Source organism: Danio rerio, chromosome 12, assembly GCF_052040795.2.
Source record: "Danio rerio strain M-AB ecotype USA chromosome 12, GRCz13ab, whole genome shotgun sequence".
In the NCBI taxonomy this organism is placed as follows: domain Eukaryota; kingdom Metazoa; phylum Chordata; class Actinopteri; order Cypriniformes; family Danionidae; genus Danio; species Danio rerio.
In genome coordinates, this window is record NC_141032.1 from 25,150,668 (window position 1) to 25,163,360 (window position 12,693).

Consider the following 12,693-nt stretch of genomic DNA (forward strand, 5'->3'; position numbering starts at 1 on the left):
AAATTCCATCGTGCCACGGATGTGTGCCAGGTTAAATACTGTAGGTGTGACGGGAAATGTGATCTTATCTTTTTAAGAACACATTCTTTAGTACTGGTAAGCTGTGACATTATTTTTGCAGCGTGTGCGTGTTGCACTTGTTTATGCGTGTGTTTTAAGATATATCTCATGGGGTTTAATGTCAAACCTCTTAAACTGGCACAGCATGCATGAGCCTAGTCTAATTATTCACACTTAATGCAAAACAGATGCTCTTTGAGTTTTGTTTGGGTAGACTGTCGAGGTCTAAGCCTGTGGGGTTTATATCCCATAGTCTTTGTGTGTATGTATTTAATGTGTCTGTCTATAAACAATTTGACAATAAATTTAGGAACGAATGCCGAACACTATTGTTTTTGGAGTTCAGTGTGTGCACTTTCCTCATGAAATGTGTTTTCTTTAAAACGGCTATGGATATCTGAAACATTATTCTTGTTTTGCAGAAGCTGTCCTGCGATCGGCCCAGTTCAGATGGAGAGCCCTGCCATGAAAACGGCATCTCAGATGGCAAAGATCCAGGTGAGTCCTCATGTTGACTTTTTTTGTTTGGAACGCTGGAGGTCACTGAGTAAAAGGTGATAAAAGGAAAATGCATGTGTGTGTGTGTATGCTTTTTCAATGTAGTAAATCAAAATTTAGCACATATATGGTTGAAGTCAGAAATATTAGCCCCCTGTTTATTTTTTTCCCAATTTCTGTTTAATGGAGAGATTTTTTCAACACATTTCTAAACACAATAGTTTTAATAACTCATTTCTAATAACAGTAAATAATATTTGACTAGATATTTTTCAAGACACTTCTATACAGCTTAAAATGACATGTAAAGGTTAATCTAGGTTAATTATGCAGGTTAGGGTAATTAGGCAAGTTATTGTATAATGATTGTTTGTTTTAGGTATCGAAAAAAAAAATTTCTTAAAGGGGCTAATGATTTTGACCTTAAAATTGTTATTAAAAAAATTAAAACTGCTTTTATTCTAGCCGAAATAAAACAAATAAGACTTTCTCCAGAAGAAATAAATATTATCTGGCATACTGTTAAAGTTTCCTTGCTCTGTTAAACATCATTTGGGAAATATAAAAAAAAAAGTTCAAAGAGGGGCTAATAATTCTAACTTCAACTCTACATATAAAAATACATACTAGCATACACATTATTATAATTAGCTGGCAAGCATTGGCTGAAACAGATTTGACTAAAAGATGAATCTTGAATTTTTAAATTACTACAATATAGAGCTGCACAATTAATCGAAAAAAGATCGCGATCTCGATTTGACCCCTAGACGATCTTAATCCAGCATTTTTTACGATTCTGCCAATAATAATTGCAAGTTCAGGGGACAAGCAAAGGCGGCTGCACGAGTCTTTCACACACATTGCTCAGCGACATTGACACCTCCAAATGATGTTAAAAGAGTCACATACGCTATTCATAAGGTATAATTCACCCTAAAATGTCATTTTTGTCTTCATATAATGATGTATTCACTGCCGGGAAATCACACATGACGTGAGCTGCTGACTGTGCAGGCGTGCGTCCCACTTAATGACAGACGCGCACGAGTCTACTTTAGTGAACAGAACCCTCATATGCTGTGAGTAACAGGTAATAAAGTTGTAAATAATAATCCGTTTGTGGCATAGAGTGATCGTTTGAAAGCCGCGCGCAAAGTATGAACAGCACTTAGCAGTGAAAATGAAACTGTAAGCGTGCATATCATATAAATAATCCTATCGCATTTTACAGTTATGACTAAGTTTTCTTTCATAGGGAACATACAGTTGTGAAAATAAATGTTTACAGTATCAGTATAACTACACTAGCCTATATAATGTTGATTTTACCAGTGAATTAAATGGTCTTATAATGTTGTCAATGACAGATTGCAAGCATAGGCCTTTATCTAAAACATAATTCAACATCAGAATTATTATAAGTAGAATATAATTATTTATAGAAACCAGTAGAACTATACATAATATTGTTGTTTTACCATATGTTTGAGAAAAAACAATAATCTCATGTTAAGCTTCATTTTACATCTACAGAATCGTGAAAGAATCGTGATCTTTATTTTAAGCTAAAAAAATCGGGATTCTCATTTTAGCCAGAATCGTGCAGCTCTATTGCAATATGAAATATATGATTTGATTTGACTGATACATATATAATTGTTTTCAAGTATTTATATATGTTATGTTTTTAGTAGAGTTTGAGTGACAGTTTGATTTAATAATTAACATTTTAATATTTTAAAACTAAATTGTACTTGGAATTCTGTCATTTATGTTCCAGAATTGCTTTATTTTACGACAAAAATGTGTATTTATGTATTATTTTAATTCATGGAGTGATTGTTTAGCCTGAACTCGAGAAAAAGGTTGGTAAAACAACATAAGCAACAATGCTTGGAAAAAAGGACACTAATAAATTGAATTCCATTAAAGTGAATTTTATTTGACTTGAAAGGTTCCATTGTTCCAACAATGCCAAAGTCAAGGCAATGAGACCCTTCTTAAATAATCTAATAGGATTATTTATCTAGTATTTACACCACAGTCTCAATCTGGGATTGAGCTTTTCGGGACATCTGTTTCAGGTCTGTGGAAAATTTTTTTTTTTCACAATTCAGACTTGCCTCAGACTGGTTGGTGAAGAATTGCCTAATTTGAGTGGAATCCAAAACTTTTGAATCTGCAAGCTCACATGATTGATAGTGCAGCATCACAGTAACAAGCCACAGTAACTTATGTGCTGCTTTTTACTTTACTGACCTCAATGTATGGATATAAAGTTAGAGTCAGAATTATTACCCCCCCTGTTTATTTCCCCCCCAATTTCTGTTTAATAGAGAGAAGATTTTTTCAACATATTTTTAAACATTCATTCATTTTCTTGTCAGCATTGTACCTTTATTAATCCGGGGTCACCACAGCGGAATGAACCGCAAACTTATCCAGCAGGTTTTTACACAGCGGATGCCTTTCCAGCCACAACCCATCTCTGGGAAACATCCACACACTCATACACTATGGACAATTTAGCCCACGCGAGCACAGGGAGAACCTGCAAACTCCTCACAGAAACGCCATCTGAGCCGAGGTTCGAACGAGCGACCCAACGACCTTCTTGCTGTGAGGCGACAGCTCTACCTACTGCACCACTACGTCGCCACATTTCTAAAAATAATAATTTTATTAACTTATTTCTAATAACTGATTTATTTTATCTTTGCCATGATGACAATAAATAATATTTGACTAGATATTTTTCAAGACACTTCTATACAGCTTAAAGTGACATTTAAAAGCTTAACTAGGTTAATTAGGTTCACTAGGCAGGTTAGGGTAATAAGGCAAGTTATTGTATATTGATTTTTTGTTCTGTAGAACATCGAAAAATAAAGCTTAAAGGGGATAATAATTTTGACCTTAAAATGGTTTTTAAAAAAATTCAAAACTGCTTTTACTGTAGCCGAAATAAAAAAATAAGACTTTCTCCAGAAGAAAAAATATTTTCAGACATACTATGAAAATTTTCTTGCTCTGTTAAACATTATTTAGGAAATATTTAAAAAAGAAAAAAAATCAAAGAGAGGCTAATAATTCTGACTTCAACTGTATATTCGTTTATATAATAATTCATGCAAAAGTCTAAGGTTATAAATGTTTATATGTATAACAAATTTAGGGTAGCGTTTTTGGCAGCAGATCTCTCTCTGATCTCTTTTGTTTGAAAGCACCTGAAATATTCTTTCATCACACCAGCAGCCAACTGCTGCACCTCTCCGATGAAAGATGGAAGAAATTTGAAAAGAGCCATGCAGATGAATCAGATTCGTCATATTCTTTCCAGCTGTCGTAAGGGCTAAGACGCTGTGAAATCATATTAGCCTGATCGCAGAATTTTCCCTCATGATAAAATGAAGAACGGTGCCTGCATAGGTCCTTTAAGGGCCAATGATTTTTGCATCTGTGGCTCTGTGGCTCCTGCATGCCTGAGGCTGCTGCGCAGAGACAGAGAGGCTTTAGAGGACTCTGAGTTCAGATGGGCTCAGATTTAATTAAAGGAGTCGCCAACTAAGATATAATCTTCTGTAGTGGAGCTTGGACGAGGTCAAATTTTTAGAAGAGCAAAAGTTTTTTATTTATTCTTTGTCCATTCATGCTGTTTCTGCAGTCAGATATTAGCTCTGTTTCCATCAACCTATTGTTGTGCATTTGGGAGTATTGCATCAAAGATGCATAATGGAAACGCCAAGATGTGCATACATTTGAACAATGTGTGTAAAAATATATGCACACAACTGAGTAGGATAAACTTTTTAAGCCAAAAGAAATTACAGCTACTGTTTTTCTTTTAAACATTGTCTTTATTGATTTAAAGAGCTTTTAACTATGGAGGACCAAAACTGCAAAAACAATAAATAAATAAATAAATAAATACACAAATTAATGAATAAATGTTTAAATCTACAAATTCCTGCATAAATAAATATATAAATAATTAATAGGGCGCTGTAAAAGTGGTAAAAATCTACTTTCAGTTTAGCATTTTCTTATTCCCCCAACCTGCCTGGACTACATATATATTTATTTATTTGCACATTTATTCATTGTTTTATTTATGCAAGAATTCATGTATTTATTAATTAATGTATTTATTTTTTTGCATATTCATTTATTTGTTTTTGCAGGTTTCATCCTCTATATTAAACATGTACTACAGAAATCTAAACCAAACACACAAAAAAGTATATATATATATATATATATAAGACATATATATATACACAACACACACACACACACACACACACACACACACACACACACACACACACACACACACAAATATATAAGTAAATGCATGTACTTACACATACAACATAAAGGTAAATCATATAACAACAAAGGTATACAGTATCAATAGCAGGTCATACAAGTTATACAGACAAAAGATTTTTGTCAGTGTCCTTCAGGAATCCTACAAAGGGATTCCAAATTTTGAAAAACTTTTCAGGTTTTCTCTTGATGGTATAAGTTAATTTTTCTGAAGCTAAACAATAAGACAATTCCCACAACCATTGTCCAAAATGTGGACTCCAAAAATCAGCCATTATAAGTTTTGCTTGTAATAAACAGAAAGTCAACAGCTTCTTATCTGAACTAGTAAACGTGCTTGTAATTAGGACATTTTGGGTATATCCTGTTTTAATAGCAGTCTCCTTCAAGTAAACTCTGGCTTGGAGATATGACTTCTACAATACATTTGGAGCGAATTAGGAAACAAAAATTTGGCAAAATCTGGCATCCTTTTTTCCTTTACCTTGACAAAAATCTTGTGAACTAATGCATCATTTTATGCAATGTTTTAATATTTCTTTTCATCATATTCTGTTGTTCAAACAAGTCTTTGTAAACAAGTTTTTTGGAATTGCTTGTCATATGGGTGGGGGTTTTTTATTGTTATTATCTTTTCAATTTTCAATTATTGTTTTTCTTTCTTTGTTTATGCAACATGGACAAAATTTGTAAAACAGAGAATCCTTTTTCCTCAATTTCTATCTTCAATAAAAATAAATTTATGTCACAAAAACTTTTTATCCAATAAAAAATGTGCATAAACTATTGTATGATTGAAACACATTTGCCGAGTCCAGCATGCGCATCAAAAAAGTCATGTTTTAACAGATCATGTGATAACAAAAATGGGAGTGATTCTACAGCATTAATGGACAAACCGTCTGACCACATTGTAAAACATCTTGCTTTGACCATTCTAAAATTCCTTAGTACCTCATCAAAGCGGTATGGTATTATTATTACCCCCAGAACCCCCAGAAGTCTTGAGCGGCTGAACTACCAAAAAGTCAACATAGGCTCATTCTGAAAACTTAGCTCTATATACGTTTTTAGAGATTGGAAATTACTGTATGTAGCCTTAAGTACGTATGGGTGCATTTCCTTTATAAAAAGGAATGCTGCAAGGCAGTATGACGGCGTTCCTTTTCGTGCTTACCAGCTGACTACTTACCTCCGTATGGACAGCTTTTCCACTGTTACCAGTTTGTCCAGTGCCTCGCCATGTACGTCAGCGGACTTGAGACGCAGAGAGGAGTTGACCACGGTGATAGGGTTGGAGTCCATTGAAGAATGGTTCCAGAAAGCTTGTGAGACAAAAACAGAATCCAAAAAAATGAAATAAGTAAATAACAGGGTGAAAATGTGGTAAAATCTGAAACGTGGTAAAAAATCAGGCAAAGGCTTTTCTTTTTGTGAATTGCTTTTTAAAACTGCCTGTTGGGTTTAGGGAAGTGGGTGGGTGAGTCGATCTGTGCTTTTGAAAACATTATTGGTTGGGTTTAGGGAGAGAGGAGGGTGGGTCAGTCAGTCAAACAGTCAGTTTGCCTGCGGCCTCTGGTGAATTTACACGAGAAGAGCAGGCGCAAGAAAAGATACTGGCACCTGCGCACCTCTGGTGGATTTGTGAAAACAAACACTGCAAAAAACGTAGCTCCTGGGATGTATTTGACGCTTTTAAAAAATTTATATAGAGGTACGTTTTCATAATAAGCCTGGGTTGTCTCCAAAATCCACTAAGTGTTCATTGCGTTTCATCTTTGCATGTATTTTTGCATGTTCTTACTAAGAAAACTAAGAATGGCAAGTCAAGATCTCAAAAAACAAGGGCTGCGTCCAAAACTGCATACTTCCATACGATACAGTACGCTAAAATCAGTATGCGAGTCGAGTAGTATGTCAGAATTCATAGAATTCAAAAATCAGTATGCAAGAAGTACCCGGATTACTTACTACTTCCGGTGAGATTCTGTAGTGCGCATCACATGCACGCTGAGCTATCTCATGATGCGCCTCGAGAGAATTCATGAATGGGAGTAAAGCGACGCAACTGACGCAGGTAGGTCAGGTGATGATGACAAAATGGCAGATGTAGTACGTCCGAATTACATTCATACTGCTCACATTCATACTGTAAAGAACGTACTTTTCTAGTGGCTGATTAGTACATTTAAATTCAAATGCAGTACCTACTGAGTAGTAGGCAGTTTCGGACGCAGCCAATTTTTCTCTGATTGTCCACTGTTGGTTAGGAAGTGGATGTACTCTGAATGGATTCCACTGTGTGTCTTTGCACTGTCTGTGCTCAAGATTGTTTTCCTACATGATTTATTCTTTTAACAATGCCATTAACTCAAAACCACACTCAGATTAAAGCTACAAAGCATCTGAACAACTTGGAGAAGAATTGAGTGGGTTTCATGCACTGGATTTGGAGTCAATTTAGCATAATTCTCTCTGGCCTAAATGACAAACATTTTAAAGTGATCAGACTGCCGTTTGTCATTTTCCATAATTCAGTCTTTCCCTCATCAAATCCACCCCAAAAACTAAATGTTTTCCAAACCCATCCCTTGTTAATAGTTGCAACACCAACATATCTGTGTAAAATATTACATTATAAAATCCCATACTTATATTTCATGCTCTGACACTAATTTGCCTCTTTTTTTGCAGCTAAAGGCAAGAAGAACTCTAAATCAGAGCAGAAAGGCACTGTGGGACGTGTGACTGGAAAGAAAATCACAAAAATCATCAGCCTAGGCAAGAAGAAACCATCAACAGATGAACAGACCTCATCAGCGGAGGAAGATGTCCCAACATGTGGTGAGCGGTTGCAATACCAGGTTGATATACACTAGCATTTAAAAGTTTGGGGGCTGCATTTATGTAATCTGTTTTCAATTCAATATATTTTAAAATGTAATTTATTCTTATGATGTCTTTCAAGAGTCTATGATCAGCATTTATTTGAAGCAAATTTACTGGCACTGTTGTTCAGTTGAATCCATCCTTACTAAATAAAAGTATTTGTCTCGTGGTACAGTAGTTAGTTATGTTCAGTGATGACAGTGGCTTTGTTTACACGGTCCATATTTATGATTAATAATCATAATTATTAATGTAACTCAGATTTGCCTTAAATGAACAGGTAGAATAATAGATTTAAAGACCAGTCACTAAAACCAATCACTGAATATTGTATATAGACATGGTGTATAAATTAACAAATATCAAGTTTTTGTATTGTGTATTTTAGGATTTAGTGTTATCTCTTTGGGAGCTTTTGCAGTTTTCATCCTCTTAGATATGAAGCCAACATTTAGTGTAGGTTTTTTCTCTCCTTCACGCAGACCCATTACCCAAAGAATGGGCTTTTCTCTCTTTATAACCACAATATAACTGTTTTTATATTTATATAACCTTATGGGAGGTCATTATTGTTAAGACCTTGATAGTCTTAACAATAGTGAATGGCAGTCTTCAAAATATTTGAACGACACATTCCATGTGTAGACTGTAATATTTGTTCAGTGTGAGTCATTTCAATGAGTCATGAAATTGATATTGCAGTGTCAGTCTCATTCTCATTCTTTATTAATAACCAGGGAGTGCATGAGCATGAGCTTCTGACTGTATGTTAATATCACTAGCAATATATGGGCTCACTATCTCACTATGCTCACTGAGGACAGTGTTTTTTTTTTTTTTGCAAATGTTTACTAATTTACTGTAGTTTTACCTGTACCATTCAAAATAACATTAATAATAAGAAAACAAAGTTAACTAAATAATTTCATTACTGAAACGAATTCTGAACAAAGTATCTGAATATATATATACACTCACCGGCTGGAAGTAGCCATCAGAATATGGGTACACTGTGGTCATAAAGGAATGGACATGGTCAGCAACAATCCTCTGGTAGACTGTGGTGTTGACACGATGCTCAATTGGTACTAATCGGCCTAGAGTGGATAGATTCAAGGTTTCATGTTGTTGGCGCCAAATTCTGACCCTACCACCCGAATGTCCCAGCAGAAATCGAGACTTATCAGACCAGGCAACGTTTTTTTCCAATCTTCTATTGTCCGATTTTGGTGAGCCTGTGCTAATTGTATCCTCAGTTTCCTGTTCTTAGCTGACAGGAGTGTGGTCTTCTGCTGCTGTAGCCCATCCGCCTCAAGGTTTGAGGTGTTGTGCGCTCAGACATGTCTTAATTGTAACGAGTGGTTATTTGAGTTACTGTTGTCTTTCTATCAGCTAGAACCAGTCTGACCATTCTCTTCTGACCTCTGGCATCAACAAGGCATTTGCACCCACAGAACTGCCGCTCACTGGATATTTTCTCCTTTTCAAACCATTCTCTGTAAACCCTAGAGATGGTTGTGCTTGAAAATCCCAGCACATTAGCAGTTTCTGAAATACTCAGACCAGCCCATCTGGCTCCAATAACCATGCCATGTTCAAAGTCACTCAAATCACCTTTTTTCACATTCTGATGCTCAGTTTGAGCTGCAGCAGATCGTCTTGACCATGCATGCATGCCTAAATGCATTGAGTTGCTGTCATTTGATTGGCTGATTACAAGTTTACATTAACGAGAAGTTTGACAGATGTACCTAATAAAGTGGCCGGTGAGCATGTGTTTGTGTGTGTGTGTATATATATATATATATATATATATATATATATATATATATATATATATATATATATATATATATATATATATATACAGTTAAAGTCAGAATTACATTTATTATTTTAAATTAAATTTATTATTTAAAAATATATATTTATTGTTGTTATTTATTATTATTATTATTATTATTATTATTACTTTTTTTCCCAGAGATGGGTTGCGGCTGGAAGGGCATCCGCTGCGTAAAAAAGTGCTGGATAGGTTGGCGGTTCATTCCAGCTGTGGCGACCCCGGTTTAATAAAGGGACTAAGCCGACAAGAAAATGAATGAATGAATAATTACTTTATGTATTAATATTGATATGTATTTAAAAAATCATTTAAACTACTATGCTATTCCATAATAATGCTCTTTTTTTACTTACTGGCTTCAAAATTTGAAGTGTAGTGAAAATTCAGAATTTGTTTTGGCTGTACATATAATTATTTCCCCAAAGTCCTTCATGCAAAATAATTAACTTACAATATAAATTCTTAGCACACTTGTCAAAACTTCCTCTCATAACCCAAATCATCAACACCTTTCCACTCTGCGTGTGTGTGTTTCTACCCATTGCCTGTCACATAAATCTCTCTGCCCACTCCTCCATTAACAGGCTATCTTAACGTGCTGTCCAACAACCGCTGGAGAGAGCGCTGGTGCCAGCTAAAAGACAACCAGCTGTTTCTGCACAAAGATCGAGCCGATCTGAAGACGCACATGGCCTCTCTGCCGCTGCGGGGCTGTGAGGTCATTCCAGGCCTGGACTCCAAACATCCCTTCGCCTTCCGTCTACTGCGCAATGGACAGGAGGTGGCTGTTCTGGAGGTACGGGCCAAGTCCCTCAGCTTTTCACGGGTGCAATTAATGTGTCTGAGACGGGACCTCAGGGCAGGGATTAGATGGATGGTTTGGTTGGCTGGCCCTCGCAATGATGTCAGTGCTGTATCATGTGTAGAGTGGATTTGCAGAGATCGCATAGGGTGGAGCTTTATGTGTCTCGTATTTCATTGACACTCATTCATTGCCTTTTCCCATCAGGCCTCCTCCTCTGAGAGTATGGGAAGGTGGTTGGGGGTCTTGCTGGCTGAGACGGGCTCCACAACAGATCCCGCTGCACTCCACTACGATTACATTGACGTAGAGACCACTGCTAACGTCATTCAGCTGGCAAAGCAGTCATTTTGGTGAGAGAGCCTGCATTACTGAAAATATTTTTATTAGCATGCTAGTTACTTTTCTTAACAGCCTAGCCATTTTTAAACTAGCATGTTAAAATATCACATTGTATTGCAGGCATAGCTTTACAGCCAAGTGAGTTGTGGTAGTAAATGTTCTCTCTCGTACAGGATGTAACTCTGGAAAGTCTGATTCATTTTACTGAATTGGTTTATTTGGAGAGTTTGGGCAAATAAACCAGTTCATAAAGAACTGATTAGGACAATTTGGGCAGAGGTTTTCTGTGCGCTTTTTTGTTAATATATTAAATATACAATAAATATTTATAAAGATAATATCTACGGATACATTTATTATACAATTATTTGTAACACTTTATTTTGATGTACCATTTGACTATTAGTAGACTGCTTAATATGTTGATACTGCTCCTTTAACAGACATTTAACTGACAATAAGAAACTTTGCAAGTACATGTCAACTTACACTAACCCCAACCCTAACCCCAACCTAACAATCTACTTATAATCTAATGAGAATTAGTTGGCATGTAAATGAAATGTAACTTAAATTCAACAAACGGACCATTAACATGAAGTGTGACCCAATTATTACACACATTTATCTGCAAACTTAAATCTGGTTATTTATAGAATTAGAATTTTTTTACTTAAATTAATTGTGCGACCTTATGGTAATATAACATTTCCAAATTACCACCTGCTTTGAATGTTATCACACGATTGAATTAGCGTTATCAGTGGTTATCAGAAGATAGATATGGGCCAGTTTGGGCCTTCTGCGCCTACTGGCAGGCTTTAGAAGGCTGTTATCATCCATCCACATGGTTAATCAGCTATACTAAGTAGAGATGACTCCAGATCCAGATCAGTTTTTACATTACTGTGATGGTTGGGTTTAGGGTTGGGGTAGGGGTAGACGTTAATAAAGTACAATCAATAAATATAAAAATAAAAGAAAAACATCTACAGCACATTTCATAAACAGTGGCAATTCAAAGTGCTTTACATAAACACTGTGTAGACAGTTTTTCCATATTCCGAAACACCGGTGTATCATATTTTCTTATTTTACTCTGGTACTTCCCCATTCTGGCGATCCCCCCCCCCCCCCCGTGTGTGTGTGTGTGTGTGTGTGTGTATGTGTGTGTGGACTATCCTGTTACAAGACAGTACTGCATTTCAATAATGTGACTAAAATCGCTGAAATTAGTAAATGTTGAAAATAACTAAGATGCCTCAGACATATTTTTATTGTTAGTTGTTAATGATTAACCATTGGATAACACTTTAGTTTAGATTACCATTCATGTTATTAACTACTGGCTTATTACCTGTCAATTATTAAGAAATTGTTCATTAGTAGTTATAAAGTATGATCCTGTTCTGCATCCCTAATCCTACCCAAAACCTAACTTCTACCTTACTCATTATTAATAAACAGCGTATTGGTAGTTTAATAAGCTAGTAGGGTTAGTTAATGGTTTGTTAAATCTGTGAATTGTAACCTAAGCTAAAGTGTTACCAACTATTGTTAGTTGTTAACATGTTAACTAACACATTAAATCCTATTGTAAACAAATCTTACTGACCCCACACACCTGTATGATATTGAAATATATTTTTAGTCATAATGTTTAATTATTTCTAGGTAGAATTTGAGCTAATGAGTGTATTGATGTGTTCTCAGTTTCACCAGTAAGCGTGCAGTTTCTCCTAACCCATACCTGGATAATCCGGTCAATGGTTATGCCTGTCCCACTGGGGTCGCTCTGCATTATGACGATGTGCCCTGCATCAATGGAACGGTACACATATACTTTAAAACCATTCAGTTCTTACCTTCATTCCTTATCCTGCTGAACTCCTCCTCATTCTTGATCCTCCTTAACTTCTGTTCT

At 35.7% G+C, this 12,693-nt stretch overlaps 1 protein-coding gene across 6 annotated transcripts in view; it reads left to right on the forward strand.

Moving 5' to 3' along the window:
• Positions 1 to 12,693, forward strand: part of afap1 (actin filament associated protein 1) — a 95,546-nt gene that overhangs the window by 71,928 nt on the left and 10,925 nt on the right. For all 6 annotated transcript variants that reach the window (XM_087276264.1, XM_087276266.1, XM_087276263.1 and 3 more), the window contains 5 exons: positions 483 to 558; positions 7,585 to 7,734; positions 10,210 to 10,421; positions 10,635 to 10,780; positions 12,483 to 12,600. In XM_087276264.1, the coding sequence (XP_087132390.1) occupies positions 483 to 558; positions 7,585 to 7,734; positions 10,210 to 10,421; positions 10,635 to 10,780; positions 12,483 to 12,600 (702 nt within the window). The remainder of the gene's footprint in view (positions 1 to 482; positions 559 to 7,584; positions 7,735 to 10,209; positions 10,422 to 10,634; positions 10,781 to 12,482; positions 12,601 to 12,693) is intronic.